This window comes from Mobula birostris, chromosome 12 (genome assembly GCF_030028105.1).
Source record: "Mobula birostris isolate sMobBir1 chromosome 12, sMobBir1.hap1, whole genome shotgun sequence".
NCBI lineage: Eukaryota > Metazoa > Chordata > Chondrichthyes > Myliobatiformes > Myliobatidae > Mobula > Mobula birostris.
The window spans coordinates 23,916,991-23,939,742 of record NC_092381.1 but is presented as its reverse complement, the minus strand read 5'-3'; the positions used below and the strand labels follow the sequence as shown (position 1 = coordinate 23,939,742).

The following is a 22,752-nucleotide window of genomic DNA, read 5'->3' as shown; positions in this document are numbered from 1 at the left end:
TTGCCCAGAATGATCATGGTCATGACTGTGATCACCCACGTCATGCGACACAACACATGATGATGATGATGGTGATGTTGCTGTTGTAAACAGGTTGGCACCTCAGTTTTTAGGTACAGGCTGCTACTGGTTGCAGTCACTCTTCAGCAATCCAGAATTTGGTTTGTTCCTAATGGTAAAGGGAGGGACATTTTCTGATATTTCCTTACAATATTGGAAGCTAGAGGCATTGAGGAAGCAGCAGAAACATACCGAGCTGCCATTTATAACTTCATGGCCAGATGCATGGCAGCTGTACACTTTGTACATTAAGGAAGTATTAAAGGAAACAAACTAAGAATACAGAATATAGTATCGCGTTTACAGAGAAAGCGCCGTGAAAGTACACAAATAAAGTGCAGAAACGATGGTGAGATAAACTGAGAGACTAAGAATCCATCTTTATTGTCTAATGGGATCATTCATGACAAGTTGTCCTCGAGTATGGTGGTATGTCCTCCCAAGCTTGTGTACCTTCTGCCTGACAGAAGGGAGGGGAGGAAAAGAGAAAATGACCAGGCTGGAAGGGGTTCTTGATTATGTTAGTCGCTTTCCCAAGGCTGTAGGTACGCTAACGCAAGGGAGGTTGGTTTTCATGATAGATTAGGCTGCGCTCACAACCTATGTTCCCTCTAAGCTGTGCTTGTGTGCGCGTGCACACATGCTTTTCAACCAGCACACAAAGGAAATTAATGTGCGCACAAAAGGCTAGTTACCTAAAATAATGTAGTAATTAATAATTACTACATTAGTAATTATTGGTCCTGGACTTATTTCATAATTTACTGGCATAATTTACATATTACTATTTAACTATTTATTACTATTTTTCTATTACTATTTATTATTTCCATGACTATTACTATTTACTAATAGTAATATTACTATTACTATTTCTATTACTATTTATTATTTATGGTGCAACTATAACGAAAACCAATTTCCCCCAGGATCAATAAAGTATGACTATGACTATGACTATCATACTTATTGAAAATAATCTTTTAGCTAAATTTTTCTGTTAAGTAGGTAGTTGGTTTTTCAAATACCACAATGCACGTCACTAATTTACGTCACCTCACCTTTCCTTTTCCAGTTTGTACAGCTGCATCACGGCGGCAGCCATCTTTGGCGGATAGTGTTCATATCGTAAAGTTTACAAAGATCTGTTTCAAATCCTGTAGATAGTTTGCTAAGTTTTTATTGAAAAAGATCAGTCAAATGATCCTATGGCTAAATACCGTCACAAGAAATTGATAAACATCATATACAAAGTAGCTTTACAGGTTTTAAGTGATGTCTTTGATGAAGTGGCTGCACTGTGCAAGATTCTGCAAAAGAGTGGCCTGACATCGATTGGTTCACTTCACTTTGCGCAAGGCAAAATTAACAAGATAAGAAAGCAGTATCTGGAGACAATGTTTAATGGAGTGACAAAGTTAAAGTTTTGCTAAGCCAACAACGTGAAGAAAACGTCACAGTAGATACGAGTTCGCTGTTGACTTTTATAAATAGTCTTTGTGTTCATTTAGAAGAAAGGTTTCCTGAAGATGAGGTACAAGAATGGTCAGCTTTTGATTTCTCTGCAATTGCAGGTTGTGACTTCACATTTGGCGATGAACAAATTAATGCCTTATGTCTAAAATATCATGATTTTCTAGCTGGACATTCTGTAATAGTTAGACAGTTTAATAATTTCAAATTTTCCGTGCAAGAAAAAATTAAATCCAAACTGATTTCAAACTTTGCTCAAATGGTAGCATTTGTGCAACAAAATGAACAGCTTTGCGACCTTGCACAGTTGATGGACATTCGGGGAAACTTTCTTGTGTCTAGTGCAGACTGCGAGCGAGGTTTTAGCCTAATGAATCAACTCAAAAACAAGCTGAGAAACCGTTTAGGTGAATGTCATTTGGATATGTTAATGAGAATCAAAAACTATCAAATGGATGGGAGTTCTATTAGTCTAGATAGAGTTTACAAAGAATGGGTAAATGCCAAAGACAGGAGAGAGAAAAAAATAACTGAGTGACTTAAATATGTATGTTATTTTGTTGTTACTCTGTGCAGTTTTATGTCAAATATTTTGTAAACCCACATAAACTGCGCCATGTGTGCATTCTTTTGTACATACTTTAGTAACAGGGAAACATGAGAGCACTAGAGGGCAGGATTGAACCTGAATTGCTGGTGCCATGGCTGCTGCAGTAGGAAAGGAAAGGTACGCCGTATCTGGTTGGCAGACGATTTCCCTCCACACCTGTCTGACATAGTGGGGAAACTACGTTTTTTTTCCCCCAAAGAGATCACCAGCTCATAATCCAGCACGGATGGAAAGCATGCAGGGGAGCCAGCTGGATTTGAACTCAGGACCTTTCGTCCCGAAGTGCTGATGCCACTACGCCACCAGCTGGGTGGCTGCTGCAGTACTTCATGGAAACCCTCTTCTAAGCTGCCAGATCTGTTCTGGGTCTATCCCATTCAGCACTTTTACAGTGCCACACACAAACATTACAGAAGCAAGGCATACATCTGATTTTAAATAAACTTCAGCAAAATACAGCTTGGATGTTACTCATTCTACTTTTAATATAAGTCACAGTCATTTTTTTATGTCTTGCACTATACTGTTGTCACAAAACAACAAATGAACCTGATTTTGATGGTTCACATGCGTAATAACACTGAAAAGAATTTTCACATTTCATTGCAACTGTTAGAGCTGGGGTTCCCAACTTGGTGTCCATAGATCCCTCGGTTAATGGTTGGAAACCCCTGACTTAGAGGTAGTTTGCTGAAAGGTAAATTTCATACCTTGTGCAATTTCACCTGAACTAAGTGTTTCTAAATGTTGCAATTAGAAATTTCTGCTTTACAGAAAATGTAAGTGAACGTACACCCTCTGTGACCACTTTATTAAGTACACTTATATAGCTGCTTGTTAATGTAAGCATCTAATCAGCCAATCATGTGGCAGCAACTCAATACAAAAATATCATGCAGACATGGTCAAGAGGTTCAGACCAAATATCAGAATGGGGAAGAAATGTGATCTAAGTGACTAAGTTGAATGACTGCCGGTGCCAGATGGGGTACTTTGAGTATCTCAGAAACTGCTGATCTCCTGGGAGATATCAGGCACAATAGTCTCAAGAGTTTACAGAGAATGGTGCGAAAAACAAAAAACGTCCAGTGAGTGGCAGTTCTGTGGCCATAAGTGCTTTGTCATAGGCGAGTTCAGAGGAGAATGGCCAGGCTGGTACAAGCTGACAGGAAGGTGACAGTAACTCAGATAACCACAGGCTACAACAGCGGTGTGCAGAAAAGCATCTCTGAACCCACAACACATCGAACCTTGAAGTGGAAGGGCTACAGCAGGAGAAGACCACACCAGGTTCCACTCCTGTACCTAATGAAGTGTCCCCTGAGTGTATGTCATTAATAATAAACCTGATTCCTGCTGGTTCACACAAAATGCTGGAGGAAATCAGATCAAGCAACATCTATGGAAAGGAATAGGGCCGACATTTCAAGTTCAAATTTAATTGTCATTCAACCATACACATGCCTACAGACAAACAATGCAATGTTCCTCCTGGGCCAAGGTGGAAAACACTGTACAAACAGTCACAGCACATAGAGTACATATAATTACAATAGCAGAAAGACATAGTTACAAAGAAGGAAGAATATTGATAATAATTTAGCCCCGGTCCCTGAGTGCTGTGATCTGTAGACTGATGTTGCAAGGATTTTGTCCTGGAGATATGTTTCAGCAAGAACAAGTCCAAAGCATTCCTTCCCTTGTGCACGTGTACGAATGCAATCCAGTTTGTTCTCACAATCCACTGAACAAACTCTGGAGGGCAGCACTCAACCCAGTGTGCGATCGAGCGGCACAAAGCCAGCCGTGGCGTTTACTTACCTGGAGGCTGCAGCAGGCGACCCCAAGGTATGAGGGCCTGGTCTGCACCACAGCCAAGACCATACAGCTCCCGAACCGTCAGTCTCTCCAATGAACCAGCAAAGTGGACTTGCAATATTCTACATTCTGATCGAGACCCTTCATCAGGACTGGAAAGGAAGGGGTAAGAAAGTGGGGGTGGAGAAGGATTACAAGGTGGTATGTGAAGCCAAGTATGGTGGAAGTTGAGTGGAGGGGGGAGGGGGATGAAGAGAGAAAGGGGGGGGGTGATAGGTAGAAAAGTAAAAGGCTAAAAAAGATGCCCCTTTCCTTCTTATTCTGACTTCCTCCTCCTTTCTCTCCAGCCCTGATGAAGGGTCTTAGCCCGAAGGGTTGACTCTTTATTCCTTTCCCATCGATGCTGAGTTCCTCTAGCATTTTGTGTGTGTTACTCTGGATTTCCAGCATCTGCAGAACTTGCACTTTTTGCTGCACCTTTTAAGTAAATAACTTAAGAGATATTTTACTGAGAGTTGCCTTCCATACCTTGTGCCATCTCATCTGAACAAAGCATTTCTAAGTGTCTACTTTACAGAAGAAATAAGTTAACATACAGACGATATGTAAACTAAACTCCGCTTACCTTTTTGTAGATAGGATTGTGCATATTGGAAATAAAGGATAGCCATGTAAAGTAGTTGTTGAAACCGGCCCATGATCAAACAATAGGAAACATATGACTGGGCAACACACATGCAGCGTAGTCCGATTTTTACATGTGCTTGAGTCTTTTCTTCAAAGTAAAAAATTTACACAAAAACTTTAAAAGAAAACATTAGTTCTTCTGTGTTCATGAAGCCAACAAGCTGTAGTAGCAGCAAAAGACTGACTTTAGCAGCCAGTCTGTTTGTTAAAGACAGTTAGGACCGGATTTCCAGAAATACACTTTTGAAATATGTTCTTCCTTTTTATAAAGGAAATCATTACCAAAGTGTTAAATTTAATATCGCATCTAAGATTTTTTACTACATTGTAAAGTAACTTTGTTTTGGCTCATAGAGTATTGCATCATAATTCAGTGTTGCAATGGTTTCAAGAACAACGGCAACAGAATGTTGATTTACAGTATCACGGATTGTTGGGTGTTCTAATCTACTCTTTAGTACCTTTCATATTTCTTTACTTTTTGTTAGACAAGGATATTTTCAAGATAAATTACCAATTCTAAATCCGATTCATATTTGGCCCAATGAGATATGGGGAAATTCTGAAATCAATTGGAAGGCTTTTTTTTAAATGTTGAAAATTCAAATACTTTTTATGTTCTTGTCTCCATATAGTGATGGCAATGTACAGGTGATCGCTGCTGGTAAAACCAAATACTGTTGTATCACTTCTAATAAAGATGACGGAGAACAAATCTGAGTTCTATCAGCTCACATTCTTTAAAAAGATCATCTGCCAGGTATCTCATAGAAGATATATGGCTTCAGTCAAAGTTCAAAGTACATTTATTATCGAAGTATGTATACATTATACAACCTTGAGATTCATCTCCTTACAGACTAGAAGAGGGCAGTTGACTCGCAGCAATTTGGAGCTTTGAGCAGCAGCCAATCAGAGTTCGGGATTGATTGTCAAGATGGAATTAAAGTAAGGCAGGGGCAGTTGGTGTGGCCATTGTCAGAACAGCCATGGTTGAAGGGGACAGAGTTAGAGTTGGGATTTTGAGGCTTCAGTAAGGAGAAGCTTGAGGCTTGAATGAGAGATGGCAAAAAAGTTGTAGGTAGAGCTTTTTCTCCCCCTGCTGCATTTTATGCTTTTTTTCCTTCTTTATATTTGCTCAGCTAGAACAATAGAGATGCCAGGCAAGATAGTGGAATGCTCCTCTTGCTGGATATGGGAAGGCAGGGAGACCTCCAGAAGGCTGTGGAGGCCAAGTCTCTGGATGCTTTCAAAAAAGAGATGGATAGAGCTCTTAAAGATAGCGGAATCAAAGGTTATGGGGATAAGGCAGGAACTGGACACTGATTGTGGATGATCAGCCATGATCAAAGTGAATGGCGGTGCTGGCTCAAAGGGCCGAATGGCCTACTCCTGCACCTATTGTCTATTGTCTACACCTGCAAGAAGTGCATCCAGCCACAGCTTCTAACACTCCGTGTTAAAGAGTTAGAGCTAGAACTAGATGAACTCCAAATCATTCAGGATGCTGAGGGGGTGATAGGTAGGACATATAGAGAAGTGGTTACATACAAGGCACAGGACACAGGAAACTGGGCGACTGTCAGGAAAAGGAAAGGGGTTAGACAGCCAGAGTACCTCTGTGGCCATCCCCCTCAACACAGGCATGCCACTTTGGATACTGTTGAGGGGGAATGACCTAGCAGAGGAAAGTTACAGTGGTCGGGTCTCTGGCACTATCTGGATCAGTGAAGGGAAGTGGGGGGGAGAAGGGGCAAACTGTGGTAATAGGGGATTCATTAGTTAGGGGATCAGAAACGAGGTTCTGTGGATGAGAACAAAATTCCAAAATGGTATGTTGTCTCCTGAGTGCCAAGGTCCAGAACATTTTGGATCGAGTCTCAGCATTCTTAAGTGGGACAGTAAATTGACAGAAGACGTTGTCCTTGGAAGTACCAATGATGTGGGTAGAAAAAGTGATGAGGTTCTACAGAGTGAGTTCAGGAAGTTAGGTGCTAAAAGGACAGAACCTACAGGATTGTGATCTCAGGATTGCTACCAGTGCCATGTACTAGTGAGGCCAGAACTAGGAAGATTATACAGTTTAATACGTGACTAAGGAGTTGGTGGAGGAGGGAGGGTGTATTTTTGAATCATTGGGCTCTCTTCCAGAAAAGATGTGACCTTTACAGAAGGGACAGTTTGTACTTGAACTGGACGGGAACTAATATCCTTGCAGGAAGGTTTGCTGGAGCTGCACGGTGTGGTTTAAACTAGAATCAAAGGGGGATGGGAACCAGAGTGCCAGAATGGATAGTGGAGAGGTTGTGGAAGCAGATGTTGGTCTGACCTCAAAGTCAGGAACCAAAAGGTTGAGCATGGTGTGACTAGTGTCTTAAGTTGTGTATATTTCAATACCACAAGTATCATAGGAAAGGCAGGTGAGCTCAGGGCATGGTTCAACACCTGGAATTATGATTTTGTAGTCATTAGTGAGACTTGTTTGCAGGAGGGATAGGACTGGTAGCTCAATATTCTGACTTCCGTTGTTTTAGACTTGACAGAGCAGTAATGATTAAAGGAGGAGGGGTGGCACTACTATTCAGGGAAAACGTCATGGCAGTGCTCAGTGAGGACAGACCGGAGAACTCGTCTGGTGGGGTGTTAGGGGTGGAACTGAGAAATAAGAAAGGAATGACCATGTTAATGAGGCTATATTACTGATCACTCAACAGTCCAAAGGATTTAGAGGAACAAATTTATTTAGGAGATCACAGACTGTTGCAAGAAACATAAGTTTGTTATAGTAGGAGATTTTAACTTTCCATATACTGACTGGGATTCCCATACTGTAAAAGGACTAGATGGGATAGAGTATGTCAGATGTGTTCAGGAAAGTTTCCTTAACTGGTTCATAAAAGTCCCATTGAGAGAGTGTGCGATACTGAATCTGCTATTAGGCAATGAGACAGGGCAGGTGACAGAAGTTTGTGTAGGGGAACACTTTGTGTCTAGTGACCACAGTGCCATTAGTTTCAAAGTAAATATGCAAAAAGATAGGCCTGATCTGTGGTTTGAGATTCTAAATTGGAAAAAGGCCAATTTTGATGGTATTTGAAAGGATCTGGCAGTGTGGACTGGGACAGACTGTTTTCTGGCAAAGGAGTACTTGATAAGTGGAGACGTTCAAAAGTTAAATTTTTGAGAGTACAAAGCTTGTATGTGACTGTCAGAATAAAACATAGAGATCACAAGTATAGGGGACTTTTGTTTTCAAGAGATATTTAAGTCCTGGTTAAGGAAAAAAGAGTTACTTAGCGGGTATAGGCAGATAGGAACAAATGATGTACTTAAGGAGTATAAGAAATGCTAGAGAACACTTAAGAAAGAAATCAAGAAGGCATGAGGTTGCCCTAGCAGACCAGGTGAAGGCGAATCCTAAGGGATTTTACAGATATATTAAGAGCAAAAGTATTGCAAGGAACAAAATTGGTCTTCTGGAAAATCAGGTTGGTAACCTATACATGGTACAAATGGGGTGCTTATGGAGCATAAGAAATGCAAGAGTACACTTAAGAAAGAATTCAGGAAGGCTAAAAGAAGGTATATTGTTGCCCTAGTAGACAAATTGAAGGAGAATCCAAAGGGATTCTACATACATGCTAAGAGCAAAAGCATTACAAGGGACAAAATTGATCCTCTGGAAGATCAGAATGGTAATCCATGTGTAGAGCCAAATGAGACGGGAGAGATCTTAAGTAATTTTTTTACACCTGTATTTATTCAGGAGGCAGATACAGATTCTACAGAAGTGAGACAAAATGGAGTTAACTTCATGGACCCTATATAGATTACAGAAAATGAGGTGTTTGCTACCCTGGGGCAAAGTAAGGTGGCTAAATCCCCAGGACCTGACAAGATGTTCCCTTGGACTCCGCAGGAGGCAAATGTAGAAATTGCCAGGGCCCTGAGATAATTAGCTCATGCTTAGTGACAGGTGAAATACCAGAGGGTTGGAGGATAGCCAACATCATTCCCCCATTCAAGAAGGGCTCTAAGAATAAACAAGGAAATTATAGGCCTGTGAGCCCAACATCAGTACTGTAATGGGAAAGCTGTTGGAAGGTATTCTGAGGGACAGGACATATTTGGATAAACATGGACTGATTAAGGATTGTCAGCATAACTTTGTGCGTGGTAGGTCATGTCTAAACAATCTTGGAGTTTTTCAAGGAAGTTGCCAGGAAAGGGAATTAAGGCAGGCGAGTGAACGTTGTCTACATGGACTTTAGCAAGGCATTTGACAAGGTTCCACATGGGAGGTTGGTCAAGAAGGTTCAGTTGCTCAGCATTCAAGATGAGGCAGTAAATTGGATTAGACATTTGCTTTGTGGGAAAAGCTGGAGAGTGATAGTAGATGCTTGTCTCTCTGACTGGAGACCTGTGACTAGTGGTGTGCTGCAGGGATCAGTGTTGGGTCTGTTGTTGTTCGTCATCTATAGTAACAATGATAGTGGATAACTGGATGAGCAACTTTGAGGATGACATTGAGATTAAGGGTGTAATGGGCTGAAAAATGGCAGATGAAATTTAATGCAGACAAGAGCAAGGTGTTGCACTTTGGTAAGACCAACCAGGGGAGATCTTACACAGCGAACAGTAGGGCACGGAGGAGTATGGTAGAACATAGGGATGGGGGAATACAGGTCCATAAGTTGTTGCAAATGGCATCACAGGTAGATAGGGTCATTAAGAAAGCTTTTGGCACATTGACCTTTTTAAATGAAAGTATTGAGTACAGGAGATGGGATCTTACGTTGAAGTTGTATAAGACATTGGTGAAGCCTAATTTGGAGTACTGTGTGCAGTTTTGGTCTCTCACTTACAGGAAAGATGTAAATAAAGTTGAAAGAGTACAGAAAAAAAATTACAAGGATGTTGCCAGGTCTACAAGGAAAGATTGAATGGGTTAGGACTTTATTCCTTGGAACGTAGATGATTGAAGGGAGATTTGATAGAGGTATACAAAATTATGAGGGGTACAGACAGGGTAAATGTCAGCGGGCTTTTTCCACTGAGGTTGGGTGGGACTACAACCAGAGGTCATGGGTTAAGAGTGAAAGGTGAAAAGTTTAAGGGGAACCTTCTTCACACAGAGGGTCATGAGAGTGTGGAAAGAGCTGCCAGCACAAGTGGTGCATGCAAGCTCGATTTCAACATTTAAGAGAAGTTTGGATAGGTGAATGAACGGTAGGACAAGGGACTGTGGTCCCAGTGCAGATTGATGGGAGTAGGCAGTTTAAATGTTTCGGCACAGAGTGAATGGGCTGAAGGGCATGTTTCTGTGCTGTACTTCTCTCTATAATTCTATAACCTATAAAAAGACTGCCAAGCACCCAATGTGCTGAGAGAGAAAAAAAAAATCATGCAAACAATAAAAGTAAGCAAATAGCATTCAGAGCAAAAGTGAGTCCACAGACACAAAGTCTGGAGCAGGTCATAGCCTCAGTTTAGCACACAGCTGAGTAAACACTGCAGAGCAATGAGCACAAACCACACTCAATACACCACATAACATGTCATAGTCATAGTATTTATATGACATGAAAACACAGACCTTTTGGCTGACCAAGATGCCAAATCCAAGTTAGTCCCCCTTGCCAGTGTTTGGCCCATAACTTTCTAACTCTTTCCAATCAATGTACCTGTCCAACAGTCTTTTAAAAGTAAACAACAGGAATTCTGCAGATGCCAGAAATTCAAGCAACACACATCAAAGTTGCTGGTGAACGCAACAGGCCAGGCAGCATCTGTAGGAAGAGGTGCAGTCGACGTTTCAGGCCAAGACCCTTCGTCAGGACTAACTGAAAGAAGAGTGAGTAAGGGATTTGAAAGTTGGAGAGGGAGGGGGAGATCCAAAATGATAGGAGACGACAGGAGGGGGAGGGATAGAGCCAAGAGCTGGACAGGTGATAGGCAAAGGGGGATACGAGAGGATCATGGGACAGGAGGTCCCATGATCCTTATAAAAGTCCTTATTATACCTGCTTTAGTCACTTCCTCTGGCAGTTCATTCCACATACGTAGATACCACCCGTTCCATAAAAAAGTTGCCCAAGTTCCTCTTAAATCTTTCCCCTCTTACCGTAAACCTATGCCCTCTAGTTGATTCCCCAGCCCTGGGGAAAAGACTGAGTGCATTCAGCCTAACTACACCCCTCATGATTTTATATACCTCTATTGATCACTTCTCATTAAGTGATCTATACTCCAAGGAATAAAGTCATAGCCTGTCTAACCTCTCCCTATTACTCAATGCCCCAAGTCCTGACAACATCCTTATTAATCTTTTCTAACCAGTGTAATAAAGTATTTTCTACAGCCAGAGCTGCCACAATGTCTTATCTAGCCTCCCAAAGTGTTCTTTTAAGACATCCAACACCTCCTATACTCCATCTCCAAGACCATCCATTTACTTTTCCTAGCTCCAAAGTCCTTTCTCCACAGTAAAAACAGCGGAGTAATATTCAGTTAGGATCCTGACTCATTTCCTGTGCCTCCCCAGAAAGGTATCTCCTTAAGGGACCCTATTTTCTCTCTCTAGTTACTCTTTTTTCCTTAATATACTTATAAAATGGATTTTCCTTAATCTTTGTCAAAGTGATCTGGTCCCATTCATGCCCTCCTTATTTTCTTCAAGTACATTCCTGCATCCCTTATACTCATCTAGGGATTCACTTTAACCCAGCTGCTTGTAACTGACATGTGCCTTTTCTTCTTTCCTGGTAAGGGCTTAATGTCCCTCATCATCCAGGGTTTCCTCCTCCTGCCAGCCTTGTCCTTCACTCTAACAGGAACCTGAAGACCTTGATCGCACGCTATCTAAGCCTGTAAAAGCCTCCCATTTGCCTTGCCCCTTTGACTGCAAACAACCTACCCTAATCAACCTTTGCAAGTTCCTGCCTCATATTGTCAAAGTTCACCTTGCTCCAATTTAGAACATGAACCTGTAGACCAGTTCTGTCCCTTTCCATCATTACTTTAAAACTAATAGAACTATGGTCACTGGTCCCAAAGTGCTCCCCTATTGTCACCTCAGTCATTTTCCCAGTAAGTGACTGAGTAGTTCAGTGATCAAAAAATCAAAATATTTACTCATACAACATTAACACACAGAACTTAACATTCACTGTCTTTATTTTTTCTGTAAAACATTAGGAAATGAATTGTAGATATCAAATTATTGCATAACAAGAACATGCCATTATGTAGTGCATTCCTAGGTTACTTCATTTGTACTGTACATTAAACATTACAAGTTATTTTTATTACAGTATTAATTCAAACATTTCCTAGATGAACATTACTGGATCTACAAGTCTCATTATTAATATTTCCAAATATACAGCTCTCGACAAGACTACAAATTAATCAATAGTTCAATTTTATTACAGTATTTTAAAACTGAGAATTAATTACAAACTGAAATATTTAGTGCAGGATAAAATGCATATTGTACAGACTTCTTTTGCAAGTCATCCACTTCCTCTGTCAGAAACAGATCGACAGATGGATTTTAAGAACCAAATTCTACTGTGTCAGCAGTAATTGGCTTAAATTCATAATTCCCTCTGCCATCCATGTGCAGATAATACTGAGAACAAAAGAAAAACAATGTTATAAATCATAAGAAAACCAAGAACAGGTTAGGAGAAATTAATATGATCAATCATGAAATTAGTACTAATAACCTACAATGTATTTGAGATGGAAGCAGACCTTTCCCTCAATAAGGAGAACAATTGGGAAAATGAGGGTGCATTTTGAACTACTGAGCCAGTAAATGGTTAAATCATCCAAATCAAATTTTAATTGTATTTTGAGATTAAAGATAATTTATTGAGGTATTAAGAAATTTAAAGAGTTACTTTCTTCATACAAAATGTACTGCAGGTTGTATTGTTTCCTTCAGCAATGTTTAAAACGCATGCATGTTCACAAATATGTACAAATAACTATTTCATAATGCAGCTCATTTTAGCAGGATTAGGTACCTAATTACTGCAACAGCTTGCAGGAAGAGTAGTTTAAATTTAAGTTGCTTAAGATTGATAAGAATCTAACAATTCTATTCTGGAGTTTAAAGAGACTTTTAGCAGTGGCTTTTCTGACAGAGTTGAACCTGAACAATATTACAAATTTAAGTGAAATGGACTAACAGGCCTATTTTAAGTTTACAACTCCACGGACACAAATTCAAATTAGACAATACTAAATAATTTGATCTTCATGGGCCATGGTCAAATGAAACTATAGTACCTACAGTCAAAGCAATGAGGATATCACCAGTTTGGGTGTAGAAGTTTAACATACGAATACTCAACCCAAGAATTCCAGTGGGATAAAACTAATTTTGTTAAATTACCTGTTCTTGTGCTTTCAGTTCCGTTTTGTTTAGCTTACTCTGCTAAAATAGACACTACTATTACATCCAACAGAGAACACATTACCCATCCTGTCTGTTGGTTGCTCTCTCAGAGACAGTTTCCCACACGATACAGTGCCTTGCAGAAGTATTCCGTCCCCAACCCTTTGTTCACATAAATGACTATTACAGCCAGGGACTTGATCAATTTAACTGGAATTTTTATTTGTGAATTACATGCATCTTTTTTCATAATTACAACCAAAGATGGGGGAAAATTGTAAAGCATGAAAAACTAAAAATTCAAGAAATGAAATGTTAGCAGTTCAAAAGCATTCATCCCCCTTTGCTACAGTTGAACCACCTCTCGCAGCTATTACAGCCAGTAGTCTTTTTGGATATGTCTCTAGTAATTTTGCACAATGTGATAAAGCAGGATTTGCCCATTCCTCCATGCAAAATAGCTCCAAGCTGTGCCAGGTTAATTGAAGAGCAGGGTAATTTATGAGGTCTTGTTAGAGATATTCGATCAGGTTAGTCAAGACTCTGACTGGGCCACTCAAGGACGTCAATTTTCCTCATTTGAAGCCACCCCATAGCATGATGCTACCTCCACCATACCCTACAGTATGGATGGTGTTACCTGGCAGATGCACGGTATTAGATTTACGCCACTCACACGACTTAATACTGAGGCCAAAAAGTTCCACTTTACTTTCTTCCGACTACAAGACTTTCTTCCACATGTTTACAGTATCTTTTAAACTGTGCTTTGCAAAGTCTTTATGGGCAAGGATATGCTTTTTTTTTTTTGCCAGAGCTTCATCTTTGCCACTCTTCCATAAAGACCCTTTTGTGTAAGGCCTTAGAGATTGTGGAGCCATGAACTTCATCTCCAGTTGCAGCTGATGACTTCTGCAGCTTGCTCAGTGACTGTTGGCATCACAGTAGCCTCTCTTGTAAGTGCCATTTTTCTCTGGCGACTAAGTTTAGAGAGGTGGTCTGACCTAGACACTGTGACTGTAGTTCAATTTTTTTTCCACTTTTTCACGATGCACTGAGCTCCAAGGTAAGTTCATGCCTTTGAGATAGTCTTGTACCCTTCCCCAGATTTGTGTTTCTCTATTATCATTTCCCTGACTTGTTTTGTATGCTCTTTTGCCTTCATTTTGGTTTGGTCTGCAGAAAACCTACCATACTGTTGGATCTTACAGACCGAGGGGTATTTATTCTTATAAATTCATTGAAAACGGGAGTGATCCTCCAATTTTCTACATCAACAAATTGGATGAGTTGGAAGGGTAATAAGGTAATGCACCTGAGCAAAGTTAGTGTAGTAATTACAAAGGGGATGAATACTTTTTTAGCCTCACAATTGGGTTTTTAAGTTTTAGTAAATTGTTGAGAAGTTTTGGAATTCTTCTTTTGATTTGACATGATGCACAAAGTTTTGTAGCTTAGCTCAAAAATCCTACTTCAATATATTTTAAATTTAGAAAATGAGAAAGAAAATAGTTGTGGTAGCTGATTACTTTTTCAAGCACTGTAACTGTTTAAGATTACGCTCGAGGATAAAGTGCAAACTTGCTAATAACTTCTGTTTTTTTTTAGAAGAATTCACTATTTATTTCATGGATTTTCTTCTGCATTTCCAGTCTGTTGATATTTCATTACTAACCTCATGATGAGTCCAGAGAGACTTTCTGTGTGACACAGTGAACAAAGTGATGCCAACCTTTTGGGAAAAAAATCATTATGGATGACAATCTTCACAAAGGACAAAATATTAATTGTCAATAGGCACAAAGATTGTATTATAGACTCTTTCATATCTTTTACATAAGTCTAAATAGTACAAAATGATGTATATAAAATACTACAAAGTTTTTGCATTAAAATTCATTACGGGAACACAAAGCAATCAGATCAAACATACTTAGCCACAGAAGAAATGTAACTCTTAGCTTTACATTCCTCACGCTCACAAAGTACATTCATGTTCTCCATTGCACTATCGTTAAGGTATATTTGACGTTTGAAAAAGTAATTTTGACATGAAGAACAACAGAGGAAGAGAGAGGATGTATTTTAAACTAGTTTTAAGATTTCCGTTAGCAATAATTAAACATCATATAAACATGTCAATTAAAGAATAATACACGATTCAAATTTTAGTTTCAATTTCTTTTATAATTCGAGGACTTGATGTAAATACATTGTTGCTGAAATACATATTTTATGTAATGTTTCCTTCTTCAGCATCATGGCTTACCTTTCTGCAGTGGCTGTAGATATAGCCTTCAACATCGACACTAACTGCGCTGGTACATTCATCTAAAATAGCAAACTGTGGTTTGTGGTAGAATAATCGAGCCATCTATATTAAAATAAGTGAAATTAAATCATGTTAACAGGTGCCCACTGAGGGCACTTTTTGCTCAGTCAGATAGTCCCTTCAATCATATTAGCCATGCGACTTCCAGATTTCATAATAAATAGTAAATATTAGTTGGGCGAACAACACACTCAGTGTCCAATTTATTTGGTACACCCCTGTACACCTGCTTGTTAATATCTAATCAGCCAATCATGTGGCAGCAACTTAATGCATAAAAGTTGTTATTCAGACCAAACATCAGAATGGGGAAGAAATGTGATCTAAGTCACTTTGACCATGGAATGATTGTTAGTGCTGGATGGGGTGATTTCAGTATCTCAGAAATTGCTGATCTCCTGGGATTTTAGAGAATGGTACTCAAAACAGAATGCAGCCAGTGAATGGCAGTTCTGTGGGCACAAACATTTTGTTAATGAGAAAGTCCAGACTGGTTCAAGTTGACAGGAAGGCAACATGAACTCAAAGAACCATGCATTACAACAATGGCATGCATAAGAACATCTCTGAACACACAGGTCGAACTTTGAGGTCGATGGACTACAGCAGCAGAAGACTATGAACATATACTCTGTGGCCACTTTATCATAATGCAGCCACCGAGTAAATCCCTATAACTGGAGAAGAGAAATATGCATTGATTTATACTGGCATCAAAATCAGCACATCACAGGCTGAATGGCCTGTACAATGCTGTACTGTTCTATGTTCAGGTAGTGGTTGCAACACAAGCCTTAGGATAAATTATTAGTGGTAAATGCATTGAACAGTGAAACTTCACTAAAACAATGAGAATAGATCCTAAATCAGGTGCTCCTGATGCAGCCTCCCCTACGTTGCTGAGACCCGACACAGATTGGGCGACTGCTTTGTCCAGCACCTTCACTCCTTTTGCAAAAAACAGGATGTTCCGGTGGCTAACCATTTAGTTTCAATCCCCATTCCCATTCTGACATGTCAATCCATGGCCTCCTCTACTGCCATGATGAGGCCATTCTTCAGGTTGGAGGAACAATACCTCATATTCCATCTCTGTAGCCTCCAACCAGATGGCATGAATATCGATTTCTACAACTTCTGGTAATTTTTCCACCTCCTTCCCACTTCTTCAATTCTCCACTTTTGCTCCCCCCTTACCTCTTCCCTTCTCCTCACCTGCTTATTACCTCCCTCTGATGTCCCTCGTCCTTTCCTTTCTCTAGTCCACCCTCTCCTATCAGATTCCTTCACCTTTTTCACCTATCACCTTCCAGTTTGCACTTCCTTGCCCTCCCACCACCTCCTTATTTTGGCTTCTTCCTCTTTCTTTTCAGTGCTGAAGGGTCCCGGCCCAAATCTGGACTGTTTATTCATTTCCATAGATGTTGCCTGTCCTGCTGAGTTCCTCCAGCATTTTGTGTGTATTGCTCTGGATTTCCAGCATCTACAGAATCTCTTGTGTCCTGAATTGCATCATTTAGTTCACTGTTCTTGCAGGACTAAACTCCTTTACAACTTAGAAAAATTTGAATGCACAGTCTAAGAAAGTCTGACACAGGATAATAAGACATGTTCATGAACTCATCTAAAGATTAGGTTTATTCGTCAGGTGAGCATCGTAACATACAGTGAAATTCCTCCAGCATTTTGAGTGCGTTGCTTTAGATTTCCAGCATCTGCAAACTTTCTGGTTTTAATTATATAGTGAAATTCGTTATTTGCATCGAATCAAATCAGCAAGGATTGTGGTAGGCAGCCGCAAGTATTATCACATTTTTGGCACAAAAAAACTCATAGAAACTCAAGGGGTCACCGGGAGAACATACAGGCTGCGGCAGGAATTGAATCCTGATCCATAATCACAGGTGCTATAAACTGATTCACTAACCTCTATGCTACTGTCTAAGTCAACAGAAGAACATTAAGTAAGCTGGACAAAAAAGACACGTACGTTCGAATACCGTTCATAGATTTCAGCTCAGCATTCAACACAATCATTCCTCAGAAATTGATTGGAAAGCTGAGCCTACTGGGCCTGAACACCACCCTCTGCAACTGGATCCTAGACTTCCTGACTGGGAGACCTCAGTCAGTCCGGACTGGAAGCAGCATCTCCAACACCATCACACTGAGCACGGGGCGCCCCAGGGCTGTGTGCTCAGTCCACTGCTGTTCACTCTGCTGACCCACAACTGTGCTGCAATACACAACTCGAACCACATCATCAAATCCGCCGATGACGTGACCGTGGTGGGTCTCATCAGCAAGAACGATGAGTCAGCATACAGAGAGGAGATGCAGCGGCTAATGGACTGGTGCAGAGCCAACAACCTGTCTCTGAATGTGAACAAAACAAAAGAGATGGTTGTTGACTTCAGGAGGACACGGAACAACCACTCTCTGCTGAACATCAACGACTCCTCCGTAGAGATCGTTAAGAGCACCAAACTTCTTGGTGTTCACCTGGCAGAGAATCTCACCTGGTCCCTCAATAACCAGCTCCATAGTAAAGAAAGCCCAGCAGCGTCTCTACTTTCTGCGAAGGCTGAGAAAAGTCCATCTCCCACCCCCCATCCTCAACACATTCTACAGAGGTTGTATTGAGAGCATCCTGAGCAGCTGCATCACTGCCTGGTTTGGAAATTGCACCATCTCGGATTGCAAGATCCTGCAGTGGATAGTGAGGTCAGCTGAGAAGATCGTCGGGGTCTCTCTTCCCGCCATTAGAGACATTTACACCACACGCTGCATCCGTAAAGCAAACAGCATTATGAAGGATCCCACGCACCCCTCATACAAACTCTTCTCCCTCCTGCCATCTGGCAAAAGGCACCGAAGCATTTGTGCTTTCACGACCAGACTATGTAACAGTTTCTTCCCCCAAGCCATCAGACTCCTCAATACCCAGAGCCTGGACTGACAGCAACCTACTGCCCTCTACTGTGCCTATTGTCTTGTTTATTATTTATTGTAATGCCTACACTGCTTTGTGCACTTTATGCAGCCCTGGGTAGGTCTGTAGTCTAGTGTAGTTTTGTGTTGTTTTACGTAGTTCAGCGTAGTTTTTGTATTGTTCATGTCGCACCATGGTCCTGAAAAACGTCTCGTCTTTATTGTGTATTGTCGAAATGACAATAAAAGTGACTTGACTTGACTTGATCGATCATTTCCACAAGACAAAAGATGAAGGGAATGAACGGTGGCAAATGTAGGCGTTCAATATGTCATCTTCTGGCATCCGGTAGATAACAGTAAATGCATGAAACATCTTGTTTGTGCAATATGAGACTGCGATGCAGGAGGACAGAACATCAAAGCAAAGATATTCACATCAAGGGAAGAATTAAGTGAAGCAAATATAAGTTAATAAAATTCTCCCTTTAAATTCATTAAGGTATAGATTATCCATCAACAAAACACAGATAAGTAATAAATTTATAACCTTCTATCCATGCTGCTAGCCGACTTATGAGAATCCGGTTCTTGGATGATCAGTTTTCAGGCGGGAGGATGGGGAAGAAAGTCAAATTAATGCAATTGTACAAGATACTTAAATGTTCCTGAGAATTATCTAAAAGGCAAGCCAGTGTGGATTTCATAGACAAAGGCTGTTAGACATGGGAGAGGTAATGGAGATGATGTCAAACAATCCTAACGAAATCACAGATATTTCTTCCAAAGCTCATGTGGGAACAATTTAAGGCACAGAGGTTGGATATAGGCTGATCCCACTTCAGGTCATTTCCACAGAGATAATGAAATTAGTGGTGAGATTTCAGATGTTTTTTAACCATGACTGAAGACCATGGATTTGGTCCTTGTGGCATTTTACTTCAAGGAGATTTAGTTGCATCGAAGTGGTGGTGAGCGCTTTTGCTTGTGGAAACTGATGCTGTTTTCTTGAGAAACAACCTGGAGATAAGAGTTTGAAGTGGGCTACCAAAGGTATGGTGGGTTAGGGTTATTATGATGGGAGTGTTGAAAGAAAAACTGTGCAGTTAATTCTCTGATTGTGCAGGGTCCAGTCACATTCAGCTGGAGAAGATGGAGAGATGGTGCAGAAGAAGATAATGCTTTGCCAACATGATGAAAAGCTACAGGCTAAAGAGAGAAACATTACCTGAGTTGTAAATGATGTCATCTGGAACTCTGATGCAAATCATTTACTACTGACACACTGCTGAAAACCTGATTGAACGGTTCAAACAAGGGAGTCCTGGCTAATCCGATGGACACTTGTTTAAAGACTTTGAAGAAGAAATACAAGTTAGAAATAAGGCAGTAACTTGAAGAATGAATGGGCTCTGGCAAAATTTTTTTAAAGAACATGGATGACAATGGCAGAAGTGATGAAGTGGGAGACAGTACCTGAAAAAAGAGAACCATTAATATTATGTGCTTACAAGTGAACTAGGGAGAGAAGATGGATGCTGGCAATTTAATGGGAATGAAAGGATGATTAAGGCTTTTAGGAAACAGAAGTTTAGCTTAATTGGGGCTGAAGAAAGGGGAAAGGCATGGGTAACTAACCAATGTTCTCAATCATAGTGACTGAAATCCCTTAACTTCTTGCATTTGATAGTGAACAGAAAGGGTTAAAGAAGACACTTGCAATAGTGCAAAGAGTGCAAGGGCAATTTCTGCATTTGACAATAGACAATAGGTGCAGGAGTAGGTCATTCGGCCCTTCGAGCCAGCACCGCCATTCACTGTGATCATGGCTGATCGTCCACCATCAGTATCCAGTTGCTGCCTTATCCCCATAACCTTTGATTCCACTATTTTTAAGAGCTCTATCCATCTCTTTTTTGAAAGCATCCAGAGACTTGGCCTCCACAGCCTTCTGGGGCAGAGCATTCCATATACCTACCACTCTCTGGGTGAAAAAGTAATTTGAAATTACTTTTGAAGAATGAAAATTCTTTTCACATGAGAAGAGAGCTCAATTGCTCTTTATTTGGTCAAGCCAGATTTTCTGGTGAATAAGTAAATCAGTTTTTCTTTCTTACCTATTCAAGTCTGACTCTTGGACAGGAAAAAGTAACCTTAAGTTTTTAACAACAAGAAGTGGCAGCATATAATAACAGGAGAATGACCTTTAGAGGAATGACTTTAAGGGTTGAATTAGTTAGACTTCTCTGACAAAACAAATTGTAATAACATGGGTTGAACTCACTCCACTATTTCTAAAGTAGGAGAAATTGTACCTCTTAAAGAAAAGGCACATCATGCCTACATATGGTGGCAGATCTCAGTGAGGGCTTCTCTGCAGATGTCTCATATACTGTTTTCACTGATTTCAGATGGGGGAAACTGCTAAATGACAATTCTGCACAGATACACTGCCCTTCTCCCCCTCTTCCAGCAAAGTTATCCTGATCTACACGGCCTTCATCCATTCTCCTCTTTGTGTTGTATTTTAGATGTAACTGAGTTGAAGTAGAAAGATTCCCATGGACACCCATGTCTGGGCAAATGGTAGGTCCAGAATACTTAGAATTCAGGGGCAAGTCCTGTAGCATCTAATACATCACTGTCTGTAGACTTTAAGAAAAGCCAAGGAACTGCACAAAGCACCAAACACATGTAGAATAAACAACAATCTTGAAAGTAATTGCTGATCCTTTAAATACCACCTACAAGGGATCTTTCATTTCAGTGAATGCCTGGTCAGTCTTGCGTGACTGAAGGCGTTATCCACAGTGGCGAGCTCTAAGATGGCAGTGCTGACATAAAAAATGCACTGATGATGCTCGGCACCATAATCCGTCTACTCCTCATACTACGGAGTAGTACCTCAATATTTCTGATACAACCACTTAAAAAAAAAATGTGCATATACTGGATGCCATTTTGGAGCTAAAACAGCATGTCTGGCATGAAACTACACCGTGATAGGAATGTCACACCCATACATTGTATACCTTTTCAAGGCTAAATTATAAACCAGCCAATACGTAATGTTTTTTGATACTCAAGCATTTAAAAAAGGACATATTTAAAATCATTATGGGACTGTTCTACATTTATTTCTGGTGATGCGAACTTTAGGAATGAAACAATATCTGAATATTGAACATACAGCCATTCGTTGCTTTTCCCCTCCGCTGAGCACATCCATCCAGTCCTGAATGCAGTCCCATCCTCCCTCACGTTCCAGAATATGGCCAAGTTGAACATTGTCCAGATACTCCTTCAGAACCTATTGACAAATACAATCAAATTAGATCCACTAGTTATTAATTTCCATGAGAAACATTGCAGATGTACATGCAAATTATAAATAATTTACTTCTAATTTTGAGTGCAATTCTGTGCCCTAATATATTTTATTAAATATGTATAACTTGATGACACTCCAAATAAACAAAAAAAAACCTTTTTCATTAGAGCAAACAACAGGAATTCTGCAGATGCTGGAAATTCAAGCAACACACATAAAAGTTGCTGGTGAACGCAGCAGGCCAGGCAGCATCTCTAGGAAGCGGTGCTGTCGACGTTTCAGGTCTGACGAAGGGTCTTGGCCTGAAACGTCGACTGCACTTCTTCCTAGAGATGCTGCCTGGCCTGCTGCGTTCACCAGCAACTTTTATGTGTGTTGCTTTTTCATTAGAGAACAGCTTAGTGTGATTGAGAAGTTAAGAATAAAACAAAATGCTGATGCTTAAAGGTTGAAGGAAAAACAATATATAGTTGAAACACATCGGCATCTCTACAAAGAATAAACAAATTTAACACTTCAGGTCATGAACCCTTCATCAGAACCTCTTCTAGGTGACTGATATCCACAGCCTACAGTACATTGTCTTCAATCCTTCATAATCCATCTTAATCCAACATTAATATGTGATACATAAAGACAATGGAAGCAAGACAGTAGGAGGAAAACAGCTAACATTATAATATAGTAATACTTGATATACCAGATCAGATACTCCTTTCTGTCTCTGATCTTCCCGTGTATCAGGGTAGATCACCTGATCTCTTAGAGTTCCAAGAGTCATGTATGGTCGCTGCAAGATAAATAAATATTTGATGTTTTAAAATGAGAATCAAAATTGATTCATTCGAATCTTTACCAAACCAGTTTTTAGACAATAACACAGTAATTCATGACTCAAAAGTTACTTTAAAATATAACAATTTAGGTTTAAGTTTTATATTTTGTAGTTACATGCACACACTTCTCGAACTTGATGATGAGTTCTGAACAATATATTAAAACATTTTAAACATATTATCTGAAACTTAATGCCAGATAACAAAGAAAACTTGAACTAATGAGGTGCATTTTTATTAATCTGTAACTTAATATTTGATTATCAC

At 40.1% G+C, this 22,752-nt stretch overlaps 2 protein-coding genes across 3 annotated transcripts in view; both read right to left on the bottom strand.

Moving 5' to 3' along the window:
* The window catches only part of acp5b (acid phosphatase 5b, tartrate resistant), a 40,546-nt gene extending 35,675 nt beyond the window's left edge, over window positions 1-4,871 (bottom strand). Inside the window, exon 1 of the mRNA XM_072273484.1 lies at window positions 4,587-4,871. Coding sequence (XP_072129585.1) covers window positions 4,587-4,698 — 112 coding nt within the window. The 5' untranslated portion in view covers window positions 4,699-4,871. The remainder of the gene's footprint in view (window positions 1-4,586) is intronic.
* Window positions 4,872-11,806: 6,935 nt separating this feature from the next.
* abcd3a (ATP-binding cassette, sub-family D (ALD), member 3a) overlaps window positions 11,807-22,752 on the bottom strand; it is an 82,382-nt gene continuing 71,436 nt past the window's right edge. For both annotated transcript variants that reach the window (XM_072273482.1, XM_072273483.1), the window contains 5 exons: window positions 22,350-22,439; window positions 21,509-21,628; window positions 15,325-15,429; window positions 14,731-14,787; window positions 11,807-12,281 (listed from right to left, as the gene is read on the bottom strand). In XM_072273482.1, the coding sequence (XP_072129583.1) occupies window positions 12,204-12,281; window positions 14,731-14,787; window positions 15,325-15,429; window positions 21,509-21,628; window positions 22,350-22,439 (450 nt within the window). In that variant the 3' untranslated portion in view covers window positions 11,807-12,203. The remainder of the gene's footprint in view (window positions 12,282-14,730; window positions 14,788-15,324; window positions 15,430-21,508; window positions 21,629-22,349; window positions 22,440-22,752) is intronic.